The following is a 20,343-nucleotide window of genomic DNA, read 5'->3' as shown; positions in this document are numbered from 1 at the left end:
CCTTTTAAAACCCGCAGAGGGAGAGGAAAGTGTTTCAGAGTCCTGTTTTCACGTGGACCTGCGGGACTCTAAATCTAATGGAACTTTCTTCATACGGTAGCCATCTATATCCTGATCTCTTCCAGGCCTCTACTCTTTTGGCATGCGAGTGTCAAAAGTGAGTTTCCAAAATGTACACCTTTGGAAAAACAAACAGTGCATATTAGGCCTAAGAAAAATGCTGTGTTTTCAACTCCCAGGACATTGGCATTTTCAACATAATATGCATTAGTTTTGATTTATATGCAGGGTGTCAACCTATCATAGCTAATGGGGATCAATCAATCAATCAATCAATCAATCAATCAATCAATCAATCAATCAATCAATCAATCAATCAATATCCACGGCCTTTATCAATTGTACAGAGTTCAGTCGAACAAACGTGTTGGAAAATGTGGTTAGATCATGCAAGGAGGTTAAAAAAGTATTTCTTTAACCTCCTTGGTTAGATCGACAATTTACTAGCAGTGGACCTCCATGGCCAAAACAGCTAGGTTCGGCATTTGTTTTCGAGGGTCAGTCGAAAACAGGAAAAAAAGGAACAAAACATTTTTCCTAGGCCTTGCAGTTGTACGTGTTTTCTCCACTGCAAAGCTTTAACATGTCAGACCGTGCAATGGACATCATTAGTGATAATATTGTCATTCCTTGAAGCGTAGTTCATGATGTACAGAGTCTCTTGTTTTGGTAGGAAGAGAAGTATCAATTTCACAGTAGCTGGAAATGACCACTTGTGTTGACACTACTGTGGGGGGTCCTGTTCTCTAGGTTGATGAACTCAACACGACTCGTGTTGACAGATAGCGGGGCCTGTGATCGCACTAGGGGACGTTTGGACAGGGGATTGTACGGTTTACTTTTGCCAGCGATCATCTAATTGGTCAATTTGACGAGTTTCACAGCTTTCCTTGACTGTCGCTGAAGTCAATATTCGAAAAGGAAATGACGTATCAAAATGTCATTTAGAAAATGAAGGAGCGGTCGTATTTGTCTGATCTCATATTGATAGTACTAGTAATCAAATAAAGCATTCTTTTGTTTGAAATACGGGATGTAACCTTAACGTTACGGTATTTAGAATAATTGTTTGTAAACTATAGAAATATGGGGCTGTTCTTGTCTGAAATTATAATAACATATTTTGGCACAATAATGTCTGTTAGTGACAGACAGGTGAAGGGTGACGTAGGTACCCCCCCCCCCCCTGGTGTCGTATTGAATACATTTGTACCTAAAAGCTCAGCAAATAGATCTAGCAATTTACTTGAATCTCGAATCAAATACAAAGACCTTTTGGCCCTTTCCTGTTGTCCGACGAACAAAAACCCAACTCGCCTGCTAACGTTAGATCACGTTAGGAACCTTACCCTCGTTCAGGGATAGATGTCGTTTTAGGTAAGGACATGTATAAAAAAAGACGATGTCCGAATATGATATCGAAAATTTCTCAAAGAACTAACATTCATTTGTTTTTGACTGTGATAACATAGTATTTTAGCATTTGTGGTTGTTTCTGACAGAAAAAGGGCGTAAAAAAGTTGTCTGCTAGCTAGCCGCGTTCTGGGATAGATGTCTGTTTTACTGAGTACAAGGCAAAACAAAAGAACTTAATACCAAAAAGATATCAGAAAGAATGATATGGCACTATAAAACACACCAAAAGAATGAAAATCTCTTTGTTATTGCCCGTAAAAAACATCGTAGTTTGGCACTTTTTGTCGGCGTCTGGCAGAAAAACAAATATCGTCTGCTAGCCGCAGTGCCTCACGGGAGCTCTTACTACGCATGCGCAGTAGATCCTGGCAACCGACCCAAACATCCAACATGGCGGCAACTTACACAGATTTGAGGAAGATTTAGGGCAATTTTGTACATTTAAACCCTTCAAAAGTAGCGCAAGGAACTGAAATATGCCTCCCAAGAGAGCCAAGAGTGGAGGCGGATCCGCCGGGCTGGCAAAATGGGAACAGGCCCTTCTTGAAGCCCAATTTGAAGAGGTAAAACGTTGTTCAGTTTTGTTTGTGCTGTTCAGGAAAGTTTGTTTTCTACTTAGACTACCTTTATTTTGCGCATATTGATCTATGATCTTTTGTGTTCTTTAGATTGGAACAAATTTGATCTATACTATATAGTAGTATTGTGCAATATTTTGTAATCTCTTCAACACACACAAAACACCATCTAACTGCATGTAGGCACTGTATAAACTATTATAAAATCTAGTGAATGCATTGGATGGGGGGGGGGGGGGTTCTTTTGAAAGAGGAGCTATTAAAATTCAGTGCATATTTTGAATTCTACGTAAAATATACACATCAAAATAACGGGCATATGTTCATGTGAAGTTGTGCATCTTTTTGGCATAATGGACTGAATTGTAGTATGAACTAGAAGTGCCTAATAAGGCTAATTCCAAGTAAGTTTTGTTCCCCAACTACACCAATTTCATTTCGTGGGTGTTGAATTACATATTATAATCCTGAACTGGATGATCAGCATAAAAAAAAAAAAAAATCTAAGTAAACTGTCAGTTCCAATGGTACACACAATGTCAAGGATTCAGTTTTAAGTTTTTACTCCCAGCCCTTGTTGTCATCTAGCCAGTGTACTATCCCTCGCAATAATCGCTGGCTTCAACTTTCCATGCTTAGCAAGTGAAAAGATTGAGCCAATGGTTACTATGGGAGATGGTACCCAGGATAGTGTTTCTCTTGGTAGACAAGGTCATTTTAAGATAAAGGTAAAAGGTAGTCTGAAAAAGTCTCATACTCATAGCTTTTTTTAGAGTCTGCATGGGGGGGTCATGGCAACACTTTACGCTTAATTCAGGATGGCTGACAACGCTTTACATCAAATTTACAAAGGCTACCAACGCTTTACTCTTCATCTCCACTACAAATTGTGCAAAATAAATTAGCTTCCTTACGAATTACGGGACATTAAAAAGGCCTGCCTGCGCATTATGGAAAGAGTATGCAGACCCTCTTTTGTAGGCAGTTATCAAATATTGGATACTACTACATGTACTACTACTACATAGGGGTTGGTTGGAAGATGAAACAAATGATTACCAATCCCTTCCCTTCCACAGCCTTTTACCTCCCCAACCAAAGTCTAGAGTACCCATTTTTACACCAGGATTCAAACCTGTGACTTCTTGCCTCTTGTCCGCTGGCCTGGCCACTCAGCCAATTGATGCCACCTTGACCGCCTACTACTAGTACTGAATAAAATAGAAAATGTCTACAAAAGAAGAAACTAGATTGGTGTGGGGCTGTGTGGCCAAAGCCAACTTGACCAGTTCAATCCATCCCAGTTTAAGCAAAGTCTGGGTCTCTTGGTGCTGCAGACAGGTCAATCTCCTAACAAAACATTAACACATTGATAATGCCCAACACAGTCAAGGCTGACCCACTTTAAAACACCTGTTTAAATAGCTTCACCCAATATGCCATGTCAGGTCATTCTATTAGACTGGGAATCTGGGATCCTTGGTTTGTCTCACCGTTGTTCAACCTCCTTGGGCTAACGGGGGCCAAAAGTAGCATAGTTAGGAACCAGGTTATTCTTCTCTCCATTATCCTGGGAGGAATATCCCATCCCTCTTCTTTAAATGCCTTTGGCTCTACCTCCCCAACTGAAGTCAGGTGAGGTACCCGAGTGGAGTGAAAAAAGTTGTGTAAACCACTTTTCATAAGGACACCATAAGGACTTCCAGGAATCAAGCCTGTCACCTCTCAATATACTGTAAATGCATTTAATTTTGCGGGGATTTAATTTCGCGGTAGCGGGAAAAGGACTTTTCGCTGTGGATTTAATTTCGGGGTAACACCATAGACTGCAGTCTAATACTATAATAGAAAAATCTTCGCGGTGATTTTAAGTTCGCGGTGAAGTGGTCACCACGAAAACAGCGAACATTAATCCACCGCGAACATTTCTGCATTTACAGTGTCAGACTCAGTGGTAGCCTAACTACCAAGCCATCAGTACTGCTTTGATATACATGTATGATATACATAATTATATCATATATATTCTGCCTAAATTCTACACAGATGTCCTGTTCAAAACCATCTGGTCATATTTGTTGTCAAAACAACATGACCTTCTATCTGACAGTAGCAGACCATTAAGAAAACAACCTTAATTTTCTAACCAGTAGGTTTCAAAACAAGGAACTTTAGACACCTCCCCTATTAATATCATCTAGCTGTCTTGGACAATGTGGAACTGCATGCGAGTTTTAATCTTCAATCATATTTATCACACGATATACCGAAATGGGGATTTTGCCATAAGTTGTACCTTTAGGTAGAATCTGCAACAATTTAAACATATAAAACAAACAGCGTCGTAGATCATTGTACCAAGGGGTCATAAAAGAGTATCTGCATCAATTGCAGGGAATTGTAGGTAAATCATAGGTAGAATTAGCCTTTGTGAAAGTGCGATGAAATATAGAGCTGAAATGGATCTTGAACATACATTTGTATTCAAAATTTTCCATTGTCACAGTCATATGATTTTTATTGCCCTCATAGACAACATCACTACAGCCTTTTTTTCTACTGATGAAGTTAAAAAAATTATACCTTTTGACCATATTCTGATGGCTTACACTAGGTTATCCCCTGATACAAATACAAATGTACTATCAATGTTGTTGAAAAATGGAGCAAGCAGATCACAGTAGCAACCAGAAAACAGCCCGTAGTACCAATAGTAGTAGAGCCTACCTAAAAAAGAAGCATTAAAGCTTTTATGTGGCTATTCAGATGAGACACAAGTGAAAGGCCATATGATGCTGGAACAATTCATCGCTGATTTTACCTACTAGGAGTTATCTGTGATTGCATGCGATCGCCGTGGGATTTACAGGTTATTACTAATGTAGGTACATGGTATGATGAGAGTTTGACTATGGCATTAGTCACAATTTAGTGTCACATATAGAAGACATACATGTGTCATGTCAGACTGCACACTAAGTTGTAACCTGTCATCACAACCCAATTAGAGTTCAACTGGCAAGTCAGATGTCTTGTCTATACACTACAGTACAGTAACTCAACACAGTCGGTATTTTGTTACGGGATACATACAGGTCCTAAACTGTACTGATTGAGAAGAAACACTTTAGGGCAGGACTTGCACAATAGGCAAATTTGAAAGACATTTACTGTTAAGTTCAGTTCAATTCGATGGAGCTTTACATGCAGTAGAGGGGAAAATAAGGGACTCTTTTTAGAGTTTACGGTGAGCACACAGATTGCATAACTGACTGAGAAATGTAATTTTCATGGTATTGGATGATTTTTGTCTAGCTGAGCATAAAACCAATGTCAATATTTTCAGATCTACAGTAAGATGAGATACAAGCATTTTAAGTACATGTACATGACTTTTGTATACCCTCAAATTTGTGTTTTGTGCTTTGTACACATAGATATATTGCACAAAAAGCCATTTATCAATAGCCAATAGTGCAAAGATCTGTTGCAATTCTACCTAATAGTTCCAAAGTAAAACTTTCATACCAAAATTAGATACTGCATTTGGCATATTTCAGGGACACATGATAACTGTTGAATTATTTTCATAGCCTCTTTCCTTTTCTTTCATCCTAAAATCTTACTGTGCAACATTCTAATGTCCTTAAAAATACACTTAAAAAGACACCATCCAAAGTGGTACTCCATAATACATTTCGCACGTAGACTTCTTTTTTCTGCATCATGAAATATGATTGTTCAATGATAAAATACTATGAAATGTAAGAAAATGCACTTAAGAACCAACCTTGAGCAACCAAAGTGGTATTCCCGGAGACTGGAAGACTCTTGGTCCGGAAGTCTCGCTGCCCTCTAAAGGTCTTGAAGACAGCGGAGTTAAGACCTGTCTACATCCAAGTGTTGAGGCAGGAATGTCAACATTTTCCTTTTACAACATCTGGTTGTCAGATTGACAAGGTCACACTAGTCACACAGTGGTGGTCTCCTGTGTACAAGGGTGATGCCATTGGGTAGACAAGATTGGGGAGTGGAGAAAGAGTGCTATTTTTTTTAGTAAGGCTAAAGCAAGTACATTGTATGGGCGACATCTATGCCTGTGTCAGTTTTTCCTGTTTTGAAAAGCAAACCAAAATAATTTCATCCCCCTCCAGTGATGGCTAACACGGCAAAGGTGCAATAAAAATGGGAAAATGTGTCGCAAATTAAATCAGTACTGTAAATGCATTTAAATTCGCAGGGATTTAATTTTGCTGTAGTGGGAGAATGTAGTGTTCGCGGTAGTTTTAAGTTCGCGGTAGCTCCATAGACAACATTCTTATACTACTTAATTTGAAAAAATGTTCTCGTTGGTTTTACATTTGCGATAAAGCGGCCACCACGGAAACTGCGAATATAAAACCACCACAAACATTTCTGCATTAACAGTTACCGTTTTACTGGCAATCTTACCAGATAGTGGCAGATACTGTGACAACAAGTGTGGTAGACTTGAATTCTTGAGTGTAGTTTCAGTGATACAAGGACACTTTGAGTGTCAGCTCTTGAATTATATAGAATTATTAGAACTTATTAAAAGACTGAATTAACAATCTTTTTATATTTAAGTCTTGTTTGCTGTGATACAAAATTTGTTTTATTACTTCAATTGTTATTAGACAAAATTTTGATTGTAATATCTATTTCAAGATTTCATTTTGAACTTAGCTACTTTTACGGAGTGTCAATTCTTTGGTTGAATTGATTTTGAGATGGTCCACTTTTGCACAGGGAAATTTTGGAACGGTACACTGTTGCATGTTGAAGGGATGGGGAGTGAAATGTGCTGCATTTGCATGCAAATACATTGATCCCTATGACATGACCACACTATGAAACACTATACTGGACTATGCCATGGTGTAAATTGTTTCCATACTATGGTAGGTCAGTAGACTATCTTCCATACAGCCAGACAACAGTAAACCTAAGGCTAATTGCTACCATGGATACTTCGAGCGCGGACACAAAATTGTCAAAGTGATTAAAAGGATATTCTACCGACAAAAAAATTTATGTAGCTATAGTTGTGTTATCAAAATGATACAACCAGAACGCTATTGCCATATGAAGATCAATATACACAGATTTCTAAAACATATTCTTTTATACTACAGTATGAAATGTTATCAGTAAATTAGTTTGGAATTTCATAGATTTATATTATGTAATCAAATTATCTTGGTATTGAAAAGATTGGCTTACGTACCTGTTATTACATATGAAAGGTTAAAAGCAATACAGGGTTCCCCTGTCTCCATATTTGTCAAAAGGATTTATGAGGGGTGAAATATCTGAATGACGTAAATGTGAGAGTGCGGGTCACCGAACTTGGCAGCCACTCATGATGGAAAATACGACATATAGTGGTCAAACTCAGGCCGACGATGAAGCTTGGCACTTAGCTATAGCTATGGCTCAAGTATTTTAGTCAAGCACACTGAGTCATCCTTGCTATTCTTGCTAAGTGACTGTGTGTTGGGTTCTTTAATGTAACAGTTTGACACTTGAGGCTTATGTCTGAAGCTTCCTCATATACAATTATGGCACTCTCTCAATATATTCTATTATTACAAATTTTTTGGGGGAATTCCCTGCAAAAAATTGATTGCACTATTTTAATGATTTTACGACTGGCAGTTGGTAGTACAATATTGATCTGTGTCAAATGTATAGACAATAATGATCATGATGATAATGATAGAAAATAATCTACTTGTGCAACCTTCTTTATTCTTTGCTTTAAAAAATAAAAGAATTTTGCTTATGGTAAAATCTTCCAATTTCTTTTTTTTCATGAAAATGTTAGGGGAATTAAAAAAAATCTTTTTAGGAACAAAAGGACATTAAATGTAAACAAGCAGTTTGTTTTGTTTAAAAAATTCAGAGAAATTGTTTAGTATATCATGTTTATTTACATGTAACACTAGTACTTTTAGCCATTTCAACATCTGAATTCTTGGTTATCTTCTTATCTAAGCCCAAAGTTTTGACAAATTAGAAACCAAATGGACCATCCCCTGCGCTCATTATAAAAACCACAGGGGCCAATTAGAGTGCTTGTACTATCACAGCTGGGGGATCTGTGCCTGGTGGGTGATTCCTTTGACCTGGAAGTATGGAAGGTTCTCATTGGCTGCTGACCTTCACCAGTAAACCTTCCCAGCAGGCCATGTGGCCATCAATATAAACTTGCCCTTAATAAATCAGACAACTGAATAACCATAATATCCTGATCAAGTATAAAGAAAGTCAATAAAAAATAAAAGAATGCTTTAAAGTAATCTCCAAGTAGATCCACGGTGGCATAATATAGTATCAATCCCACAGTTTAACTCCCTTTGGCTGTACTCCTTGGCCAGCTTTGATAGTTTCAGTTTCAGTATGATTACAGTTTTACCAACTTTTCTAACTTGTTTTCAACTCTTGATTCAATCTTGATACTAGTAATCATCTAACTGTATTGCTTCTCTGTTGGTTATTGTTACTGTAGGAAGAGTGGAAGCCGAATGTTACGCTTGTCGTGGGAAACAAGATGGAGGACTACCGACACGTGGATGCCCTCCACGCGGTCGTGGGAATCCCTCAGCGAAAGCTCTTCAGTACTGTCTCAAAGGCCGACCTCTTTGAACAGGTAATATTAACTGACTCTCAAGGAAAAATACATATTCTTGTGAACATTCTTCCTTAGATTTTTAAATTGCTTTTTTATTTATATTTCAATGAGACGAAACTGTATTTTGCAACTTTAGGCCAGCTCTTATTTTACATAGAATGAAAAAACTTTCCCATATAGTAAATTGTTCTAACTTTAAGTCATCTTTAGAAGTAAGTCTTTTTACAATTATGTGGGTACATTTATCATTGCAGTAAAAGTTTTCATTCATGAAGGACATTCACTTCAATACGTAAAAACTGTACTTTTCATAAATTTCAACAAGCAGGTGAAGCTGTTGTGGAATTGTTTGCCTTTTTCAAGCTGAAAACTCAACAATACATTCAGTACTTCATTGTTTTCAATTTGTTTTCAAATCCTCTACAGTATTTACTTGTCGCTTCATATATTTTTTTAGAAAAATATGAGAAACAACAAATTGAATTTTTGTGGCCTTACTGGTAAGAGAGAAATATGATGAGGTTTTGTAATATTCTGCTTTAATATAGAAACATTCACATAAAACATGCATTTGTACCATTGTCCTACAGGTGAAAGAACTTGGAAATCCAAAGGCCAAGAAAGGCAAGGAGACTCCCCAGTTCTATGAGATCTGTGAGTCGGTGAAGCCCATGTTAGATGAGGGACTGGATGTGCCCATACTGGTCCTGGCTAAACTGATCAAGTTCAAGCTGCTGGACATCAAGGTCAACGACCTCAAGAGGAGAGAGGCTGAGAAAAAGGTATGGCAGATTCTGGTGGCAAGTACCGTAAGTTAGAAAATTTTAGCAAGGGTTTTATATCAGCATTCGATGAGTAGCTGGTAGTGTCTCTGGCTTGACTGACTTGCGTGTGCGAAAGACAGGGTTCAGCCATTGAGGCAAATCATGAAGTTGAAGGCCAGAACTGGACCCAGCGGACAGAGCCGCATGGAAACGCTGAAACTATTCGACTGCTGCCTTAGTAACCCTTGTGTCAGGGATCCCAGCAGCAGTATAATCAAAAATGGATACTTACACTCAACTGCTACTAACAATTTTTTTCTAGCCAATGAAATAAGTAATGGAATGTGTTTGCTGTTAGTAACAGAATGAGATATGTCCAAGTTTGATTTCCATTCAAATTCTCAATTTTAGTGCACAAGATTTAAAATTTTTACATTACTGAGAAAAAAAAAACCTCTTGACCATGGCCTATACACAGGCTTGAAATGAACTTATAACACTTTCAATAACTGTTACAATTTGAGTCCTGAACATTTAATTTATAAAAGGTTCTGAGTTCAAATACCCAGCAGGCCTCAGAGTGCATTTGAGAAGGACACTTAACACCTAAAGGTCTTGACCAGGGCTCTAGCCAGCGTCCGTTTTTCCGTCAATTGACGGAAATTTGCTGCGTCTGACAGAAAAATTTTAAAACCAATCCGACAAAAATCCTTGGTGGAAGCTACAGGCGGCTTGGGGACGCCGTCCACGGCCGTAAAAGCCACACACTGTTTGTTTTGCTATTGTTATGATTGTTGACAATGTGTGTCGGCACCCTTTCGCATACGATAATCTCATTAAAACCCTTTTTTCAAGGTCTCAGTTCAGTCCTTCTAATTAATTTTCGCGGTTTTCGCGACGATTGTAATTGGCTGACGGAAAAAAACTTCGAGCTGGCTAAAGCCCTGGTCTTGACTAAGGGGAAAATGAACCCTTGTACTGGTAGTTTGAGTTGAAACATATGTCCACTGGGATCGGACACTAAGCCGGAGGTCCCATGTTTGAGGAGAGCCATTCCTCTAGCATGTTATTTAGAACCTGTCACACTTATTGTGTCACCCTAAAAGTTCATTGACCAATTGCATGCTCAGAATATGAAGTATCAAAACTTAGACAGCCCTTAAGGTGGCCCATTATAGTTGGCCTTTGTTTTCCAGACTCCTAATACACCTTCCAATATCATAAGGATCCATCTATAGCTTCTCTAGTTATGCTGTACATAGACATGCACTGAGACCAAGGAGCTTCCTTACTGAGACACACATACAGCATACTGGATACTGTAGGATAGATACTGGATATTACTAATATACAAAATATACAAACAAACAAAAACATACCTTATTGTGTAGTAGAGATCCTATTATTCCACATGTAGGTGTTGAACTTTTCCTTCCTTGTCAGTCTGACACAGGGCTCTAGCCAGCGTCCGTTTTTCCGTCAATTGACGGAAATTTGCTGCGTTTGACGGAAATATTTTAAAACCAATCCGTCAACCTTGACGGACAAAAATCCTTGGTGGAAGCTACAGGCGGCTTGGGGACGCCGTCCACGGCCGTAAAAGCCACACACTGTTTGTTTTGCTATTGTTATGATTGTTGACAATGTGTGTCGGCGCCCTTTCGCATACGATTATCTCATTAAAACCCGTTTTTCAAGGTCTCAGTTCAGTCCTTCTAATTAATTTTCGCGGTTTTCGCGACGATTGTAATTGGCTGACGGAAAAAAATTTCGAGCTGGCTAAAGCCCTGGTCTGACAGCTACTGTAAATGTTTTTAATTTTGCGGGAATTTAATTTCGCGGTAGCGGGAAAAAGGACTTTTCGCGGTGGATTTAAGTTCGCGGTAACACCACAGACTGCAATCTAATATCATTATAGAAAAATGTTCGCGGTGGTTTTAAATTCGCGGTGAAGTGGTCACCGCGAAAACCGCAACATTAATCCACCGCGAACATTTCTGCATTTACAGTACCAGTAACAATACTCCTAACTCTACATGTATCTCTCAACACTCATACATGCACACTGCTGCACACTACTGTAAATTTTGTAACATTTTTATTAGTTTTATTTTCATAATGTAAAATTCTGACACTGAAATTATATACAATGTATAATGTTGCAGATCATATAAGTCCTCTAAATTTTAGTAGAAGACTTTTTTAAATTCGAAAACCTGCTTCCCAGTCGTGAGGTAAAATTTAACCTTCGGGAAAATAGATGATTTTACGGTAAATCCCTAGCTCCGATGACAGGTCAGGTGTGTTGTGTCTAGCGGTAGTCTTACCCTCCCCTAAGTTTTATCTGAAACTAGATGCGATGTTAAGGACAAAGGTCAATGTCAAGATTGCTGGAAGTATTTCTGTGTAAGCCGAGTCAAGGTCACTTGGTGACTGCAACATGTTAAAGTAGGAACCAGACTGATAAAATACTGTGAATTCTGAAAGTTTTTGCTTTCTTAATAATTGTTTTCGCAAAGACTTCTGCACTACAAAATCTTAACACGAATCGTTAATGCTGTAAATGCACTGATGTTTGCAGTTTTCGGTGGCCACTTGACTGCAAGCTCAAAGCATTTTCCCATTGTAGTTTGTAAATACAGTATATGGCGCTGCCACAAAATCAAAACTATGGCGAACACTTCATTTTCACGCTACTGCAAAATCAATTCCCACTTTCATACTTAGAATAATGCATTTTATACTGTAGTATCCCTTTCCATTGCACTACTTAACAACTAAAATTTGCTATAAATCAGGAAAATGAAACCCCTTCTTTTGTGAGATTAAGTGCCTGCAAAACTTTTAGAATTTACAGTGTAGTGATATTGTCTGGAATGGTACAGTAGGCTCCTGTCAAGTTATCACCTAGTACCTCCTTGTAAGACAAAACAGTTGCTTGCAGGAACACAGACTTTAAGAGTCAAAGGAACAAGAGTTAGTGTCAAGAAAGGCCATGTTGTACCTAAAATCATGGTGAGCTGAGACAACATTCTTAAGTTATTCATTTTTGGAATTTTTAACCAAATCAGCCCCTGCAGTTCCAATCAAGCTGCTAGGGGTCCCAAAGGCTACAGAACTTACTGTAAATGCATTTAAGTTCACAGGGATTTAATTTTGCGGTAGCGAAAAAAAGGACTTTTCACGGTGGTTTTAATTTTGCGGTAACACCATAGACTGCAGTCTAATACCTTAATAGAAAAACATTAATCCACTGCGAACATTTCTGCATTTACAGTACTCTCTTTCCCAATACCTATCAACCACTGAAAATCGCAGTACAGCATGTCCAGAACACAAGATATGATATTTCTAAAAAGTTCTGTTGCAGTACCTTTAAAAGCTGCTAGGGGGGCCCCCATTATGGTGTTTGACTTTTATTTTCCTGACCCCTACCCACCTACCAATCAACATCAGGAATCCGATCCAACCAAGAATTTTGAAGTTATGCTGTTCACAGACAGACACAAAAACACACCCAAAACAATTATTACAGTTCTTTGCTAAGGTAACGGTTGTTTACCAACCCCCATGTACTTTTGGCACAGAGTCGGCCTTTTTAAAACTGGAACCACACTAAGTCAGGGTAGGCAGTATAATCTGTGGGGAGTTTGTTATGAATGACTCCAAAGTCCAGCCTTGATGTGTTGTGGTGATGTTTGGTGTTACTGGCATGGTGACAGTCCCCAGACACCCTGTACACTCAACATTGGATTAAGTTTAACTTCAAGGATAACTTTTAAAACAACTTCAAAGGGAAAACATATGGAGTCGTTTTAAGTTTAAAGCTGAGGTAAAATGTATACTTTTGAGACTTAGCCTAAACTACATGTTTATGTATGTAGACAGTAGAGGCAAGTTAGAATGTATTTTTAGGATTTTTAAGATCCAAATAGAAAGCATGATTTTGTTTTTTCCTAATCTTGCCAATTTTTTTTTTTATATCTGACAATTTCTTCAATTGATACAAGGCCATTAGGTTATGTTGAGACAATGTAGAATATATTTGAAGAAATTAAAATGAAAGTCGTCTTTTTTTCAAATTAACAGATTTAAAGAATTCTCAAGAGGTAACTGCAGAAGATAGGGCGTTAGGTGCATAGTTTGAAGGAAGTTTAAATAAGAAGCAGGCTCGCAAATTTTGCATTTGACCACAAAATGTTAGATTTTGTTTTTCTAATCTTGTCCATTAATTAAAGAAATGTCTTGATATTTTTCTGAAGGCTGCAGAAGACAAGGCCAAAGGCAAGACTCCAGGTAAAGATGGGAAGAGGCCCAGGAGTAAGTCTCCTGCGAAAGGGAAAGGGAAGAAGACCCCAGAACCTCCCGCTGTCAAGAAGGACACCAAACTGAAGAGGAGAGGGGAGGAAGATGAAGAGAACAAATACATAGGTGAGACTGATGGACCAATCCTGACTGTCTATCTTAATTAACAGTTCAACCAATGAGGGGATGGTAATTAGCAGTTCAACCAATGAGAGATTGTCTGTATGTCCATCAACTGTTTTGCATTTCTCTGTCTTGACAGGTGGTCTGAGCTATGTGCCAATATTATGTAAAAGATATTTAGCATTAAAAAAAAGTACTTCTTTTGTGTTATGTCATGTTACAAAGTTTAGTCCATGAAAAGAAAAGTATATTTGGAAATGGAATAGAATGATGTTAATGTATAAAATGGCATTCCATTGTTTTCAATGCTGCTCATTCTGTGGATTGCAGAGATAGTTATAGGTAAGACATCAGTTCTTTATCAATGCTTATTATATATTCCCTTACCTTTTCAATGTTTGCAACAATTGAATACAACATAATGAATAATCTTTCAGCTGACTTTAGCACTAAGTCTTAATAAATGATAACCCTCATAATGTGAAAGTTGTAAAGTTGGGACATCATTAGCTAGTATTTTCTTTACAGACCTGGCATTATTCTTGAATACTCTTCTTTATACTATGTATTCGATATTAGACAGTCTTTGCATACTGGTTGAAACAGATATGCAAATCAGTTCCCGAGTATGCAAATTAGGATAAAAACAGATGTCATTATTGGTATATCCAGATGATGAGCCAGACGACGGACCACAGCACTACATGTTGGTGCACGGTTTTCACCAACCACAGCTGGTCATGGCGCTGGCGGACGTGGGAGTCAACGTGGACGCGCTGCTCAAAATTACATCGGAGGACTATACCATCTTCCAAATCCCAGAGGGAGGGGAGGGGTCACCCAGGGAGGAGCAGAAAAAAGGTAGGATTTCCCTCTAAAGAATCTACAAAAGTTTCTATTAATGTCATTAGTTCACTGTTAGGCCATGTTGGAACGTAAAATTAGAGAAATCTGAAGTCAAACGATTTGTATTTTGCATGGTTCAAATTTTGTAAAACTCATAAATATCATAGTCTATCATTAACTTTAAGATGAACCTTAAGAGCTAGATGTATTATAGTTGAAGACTTACACTGTAAGTTCGTAACCCTGTCTTTACCTTTTAACCATGTACAATGTACATGTGTACTGTATATTATGTAATATGTGTTGACGAATGAAAAATGAAATATCAGATTCAAACTTGCTGTCCTGTCATAAATTACTGTCCAGATGATCATACCTGTCAATATCAACATGTATGTACTCTGCTGTCAATGAAATTTACAGTATTCTGTATGAAATTACTGTCTGATATTTCTTTATCTATGGATACCTGTATACATGAAAAAAACTGCCAAATGAAATTGAACAAAGTAGGCCATAGCAGCACAAAGGGCTCTTCAAGTAAACTTAAAATTCTTAGCTAGTTTTCACAATTTCTAAATGGCATGTATCAAAACAGAGTCTCGGAGAGAAGTCTTTACTTTGATTTGTTGTACATACAGTTTCAGGGAGGGAATAACTGATATTTTAGATTCAAATTCAAATTCATTTTTCTTTATCTTTTGTGGAATTCTTTTTTTTTTTGCAAAAAATAAATTTGCATGGCCTGAGCAACCTGATTTGAATACAGCTGTGTGAATTATCTTATGATTACATTCCAGATGAACAGGTGGAGCCTGTAGCAGGTGCGCAGGAAGGTATGCATGGGCAGGTGTCGGTTTGGTTGATGTGTGCTCTCCACCTGAGAGTTGTGTTTGTTTGTTTGTTTGCTTGTTCTGCTGTGCATGTGTGCTGAAATATCCCTTACAGAAAGTATTGAAAGTGGGGTTAAGGACTCTAATGTTAAAGCGGGTTATGTAAATTGAGCTGTTTTGAGTTTACGTCAATCATAGCCAGGTTTAATTCAAGTGCTGTCTGTAATTTTAATAATAGGTAACAAACTTGGACTTTTGTTGGTCGCATTTCCTCTATTTATCATGTTACAGTTTGTACTAACACCCAGAATTCATCATTAAGCATTCTCAAAAGTTACTAACTCGAACACCAGATTGCCCTAAAATCAAAGACAGCATCCATGGTTGAGTCAGTGTTAAACTTTGCAGACTCAGTTTTGCCAAAAGTTTTTTATGAACACAAAAGGACAATCCAATGAACCTGTTCCCAAAACTAGGTTTCACATGAACTTAATTGGTTGAGAAATGTTCAATTTACTGTGAAGCATTGGCAACCTTCTGATTCATTTTTAGGCATGATGACAACCCTCCATAATCCCACCCCCATACAGACCCTCAATGATGCACAGAATGCTGAGAAGTGACACATGATTGCTTTTTTTCACATCCATGATTGCTGAGTTGTTGTGTGGTGGGCTGGTGTGTCTTTAACAATAACTAACTAACAAGCACCAAAACTTTCAGGCCATCAAGCATGCGGTCAAATGGAGATGGAGTGTAGTCATTCTTTCATCCTTTCTTTTCCTCTCTCTTTCTTTCCCTTAGATTCAATCTCTTATTCTTCCCCTTTCTTTCCTATTAGTCTCCATCTAGTCTTTACTTACTAATAGATTGTTTCCATCTTTATGAGGATATGCATGGGGAGTTCTTCTAATGCCTGTCCCTGAATTCAGCATGTATTATAATAATATTATGCTAAAATCAAAGAAGGTAATTGGAACAGAATTTATTCACCTTGTTTATCATTATTATATAAAAAAATGCTATGAATTTAATACATTGAATAAGACGGGTTTTCATTCAAACTACAGGAAATCAAAAAGGCTGCCTACATGTCATGTATGCATACCCTCCTTTCTCTTTAATCTTCCATCTTTCCATCTTTCACTAGTCTAAAGAATGCCTCTTTTTTTCCCTCCATCCTTAATCCCTTTCACCCACGTAGCAGTGCCAGTCCTTACTAACGTACTAACTTACTAACCCCCACTAACCCCGGGGCTGTCTGTATTCTCAGTCCATTTCTCTCCGCCAGCCCAACAAGACATCGAGCGACAGCAGCGACAGAAAGCGGAGGACGAGCTGAAGCGGTTCTGGAAGTTCCTGGACCCGGTGTTGCGGCGTGCGCCGGCGGGGTCCCGGCTACACGACATGGCGCGGTTAGAGTACGTGGTGGTGAACACGCTCCATCCCTCGGACTGGGAGGATCCAGACAAGACGGTGGGCATCTCTGGGAATTTTTAATTACCTTAAAGTTTGAAACTTTTGTTCTCAGCAATTTTTAACTGATAACCTAATGGTCAAGGAAAAAATGTTGAATGTGTTCCCAGGAGGGTTATCCAACCAACCCATTATAAAAGTACCAACCTTTGTCTTTTTTGTGTGTGTCAGCTACTGGCAAAGGGCTATAAGATTTTCTTCTGACATCTAGATGGAGAAATTCCAAACAGTAGTAAACATTGTACTTTCTTTGTGATGAGTCAAAATCAATTAATCTTTTCCTGCTTGTACCATGGTTTATCTGCCCCTAACCTGGGTACCATCCAGAAAGTACAATGTAGTTCGCCCCGGCGTTCATTAAATACCATATACAGTCACTTCTAGCTCTGACATTCATTATACACTATATACAGTCACTTCACTGTGTTTCCCTCTCGGAATGCGGACCATCTTAACATCTGAAATCGTCCAAATTTTGGACAAAGGCGTTGATTGGTCCCCACATATGAGCGAATTAAGGAATGGGTTCAAGCTAGGGCTGGGTACTGGTACAGAAAATTCAGGTCCAGGTCCGGTTCAGGTCCAAAGGATCAGGTCCAGGTCCGGACCTGAACCTGGACCTGATTCAGTATGACTCATACCAATGGTCCATTTCACTACAAAGAAATCTGTTTGGTGGAGTATTAGACTTACACTGGCGTTTTAAAATCCTACAACGCTAACTGCACCTGTACGATTGACTGTAAACCTTGGTAGAAATTACTATAAACTCTACTCTACTTCACTCTTGTCATTTTCTTCCAACTGCAAGCGCCAAAACGTGTGAATGCCTGATAAAATAATATGTTAATTTTCTAATCGGTCCAACATCAGGTCCACCTAATTTTTTCAGGTCTAGTTTTTCTGGACCGGTCCAATAAGAAAAACCGGTTTTGTACCGGTACGCTGTACCGATACCCAGCCCTAGTTCAAGCGATCGGTCGAACAGGCGTTCCAACACCGGACAAGCCCTTTGTCTGCTTGTGGGAGGGCCTGTTGTCGAACGAGCGCTCTAGAACCTATTCCTTGATTTGCTCATTAATTGCCGTCAGCAGCAAACGGTTTGAATGTGCAGGTCTCCAGATGGATAGCAGAAGTGAAAATAGGAGGCACTACTATCCGGATGGTACCCAGGCTATATCTGTCCATAATGATTTTGAAAAAGCCAATGCAGCAGCTATATAAGTCATTTGAAACTAAACCTTACTCCTCTGTTCCACTGCACACAGCTGTCCATAAAGGACAGGAGGGTCAGGAAGGTAGTACTGGATATATTGTGTTATTCACTAAAAATTGTATTTCAAGTCTTCCTAGCTGGTGGAAATGTTCATATCTAAATTTATAACTATGCATCATATATAACTTAAAGATTTGTACAGATTCAGTGGTGTGGCCTCTTACATGTAGCAATGATTCTGCTATTCTATTCTAAATACTGCATGGTTTTGGTCAGTCTAATGCTAAAATTTGCAAACAACATCACCAAATCTTATAGCTGCTTCAGTCTATGAAACAAAAAAATGTTTGATAGTCAAAGAAGTACTTTCTGCTTGATCTTTATCTCTCTATACAACACCATGATTGATATAATCTATACCCTAATGTTGTATATTACCAACACAGATATTATTTTGTACTAACTGATTGTATTATTTTTTGCTTCCATTCAGCTTGCTTTCGGCACGGCTGTGTTTGAGGACGTTGCCTGTAAGATTTACGACATGTACGACTGGAGGCGCCAGTTTCAGCATTACCTGAGCAACATGAAGCTGTTACATGTCCCCCTGTATGGGGAGGCACCTCCTGTACCTGCACAGCCTACTGACTCAAAGGTACAGAACAGTAACTGTAGTAATGTTATAGTTACTGTCAGTAACATAAAGCTGTTACATGTCCCCCCGTATGGGGAGGCACCTCCCGTACCTGCACAGCCTACTGACTCAAAGGTACAGAACAGTAACTGTAGTAATGTTATAGTTACTGTCAGTAACATGAAGCTGTTACATGTCCCCCTGTATGGGGAGGCACCTCCCGTACCTGCACAGCCTACTGACTCAAAGGTACAGAACAGTAACTGTAGTAATGTTATAGTTACTGTCAGTAACATGAAGCTGTTACATGTCCCCCCGTATGGGGAGGCACCCCCCGTACCTGCACAGCCAACTGACTCAAAGGTACAGAACAGTAACTGTAGTAATGTTATAGTTCACCTTTACTGTCAGCAACATGAAGCTGTTACATGTCCCCCTGTATGGGGAGGCACCTCCGGTACCTGCACAGCCTACTGACTCAAAGGTACAGAACAGTAACAGTGTAGTAATGTTATAGTTACTGTCAGTAACATGAAGCTGTTACATGTCCCCCTGTATGGGGAGGCACCTCCCATACCTGAACAGCCAACTGACTCAAAGGTAACATCATTTTGTAAACAAGTCCAACCTGAAAGCTAATAATAGCAATACCATGGTACATTTAAGAATTTACCATGAATAGGGTTCTTTTTGTAATACTATTTCACCTTTAATCTAATCTCAAGGTACCATTATTATCTGTTGATTTAAAAACAGTATAGCATCACAATGTATTTTGCACTTATTGGTGTATGAAAGACCATATTTGATACAATGTACAATTCAGTGACCTCCTTTTGCTAGTCTCTCAGCTTAACAAGAATCCTGACAGCATGACAGTAATATTTTCCATATTTACTATTAGCTGATGACTAAGTCTTTACAAGCAATGCTATCAAGAACATGTTCTATCAGTATTGTCTTTTTCTATTCTCAAATTGTGTCAAAACATCCTTCAGTTGTTCATTTTGATAACTTAAATTTATATTTTCCCCAGTTGTCAGCCCAGGCCCCTACTCCAGGCATCCCAGAGCTGGATGTTCCAGCGGGGCCCCCTGACGTGGACATGCGGTACTACAGCGAGCTGATGAACACTGTACCACAGGAGAGTGTGAGCATCCCACTCATCATGCACTGCATGCTGGAGCAGGTACGGACAGCCAACCCCTCCCTGAATCAACACTGACTAATCCCTTGGTCTCTTCTTTATTTAACTGTGGAAAATAGACCCTAGGACCCTGTAGGGAAAATGAATTGCCCCTAAAATTCTTGAACAATAATGGTTGTGTATGGTTGTAATAATTGTCATTGAAAAAATAGAAAAAAAATTATCTCATAAACAGTCATTGCAGCGCTATCACATAACTTTCACAAAGATGATAAAGTAAAGTACATTAT

General features: G+C 38.6%; 2 protein-coding genes across 2 annotated transcripts in view; one reads left to right on the top strand and one right to left on the bottom strand.

Moving 5' to 3' along the window:
• The window catches only part of LOC118422503 (NADPH oxidase 4-like), a 37,634-nt gene extending 31,554 nt beyond the window's left edge, over positions 1-6,080 (bottom strand). Inside the window, exon 1 of the mRNA XM_035830124.1 lies at positions 5,845-6,080. The gene's annotated coding sequence lies outside the window, so the exon portion shown is untranslated. The remainder of the gene's footprint in view (positions 1-5,844) is intronic.
• The window catches only part of LOC118422959 (sperm-associated antigen 17-like), a gene marked incomplete in the record, with an annotated part of 50,437 nt that continues 31,910 nt past the window's right edge, over positions 1,817-20,343 (top strand). Inside the window, 9 exon segments of the mRNA XM_035830846.1 lie at positions 1,817-2,039; positions 8,587-8,727; positions 9,300-9,491; positions 13,736-13,904; positions 14,574-14,762; positions 15,548-15,583; positions 16,872-17,056; positions 18,766-18,927; positions 19,943-20,095. Coding sequence (XP_035686739.1) covers positions 1,953-2,039; positions 8,587-8,727; positions 9,300-9,491; positions 13,736-13,904; positions 14,574-14,762; positions 15,548-15,583; positions 16,872-17,056; positions 18,766-18,927; positions 19,943-20,095 — 1,314 coding nt within the window.

This window comes from Branchiostoma floridae, chromosome 9 (assembly GCF_000003815.2).
Source record: "Branchiostoma floridae strain S238N-H82 chromosome 9, Bfl_VNyyK, whole genome shotgun sequence".
Lineage (NCBI taxonomy): Eukaryota > Metazoa > Chordata > Leptocardii > Amphioxiformes > Branchiostomatidae > Branchiostoma > Branchiostoma floridae.
Note: the sequence above shows the minus strand (reverse complement) of the source record. Positions and strands in the feature narration are given on the sequence as shown.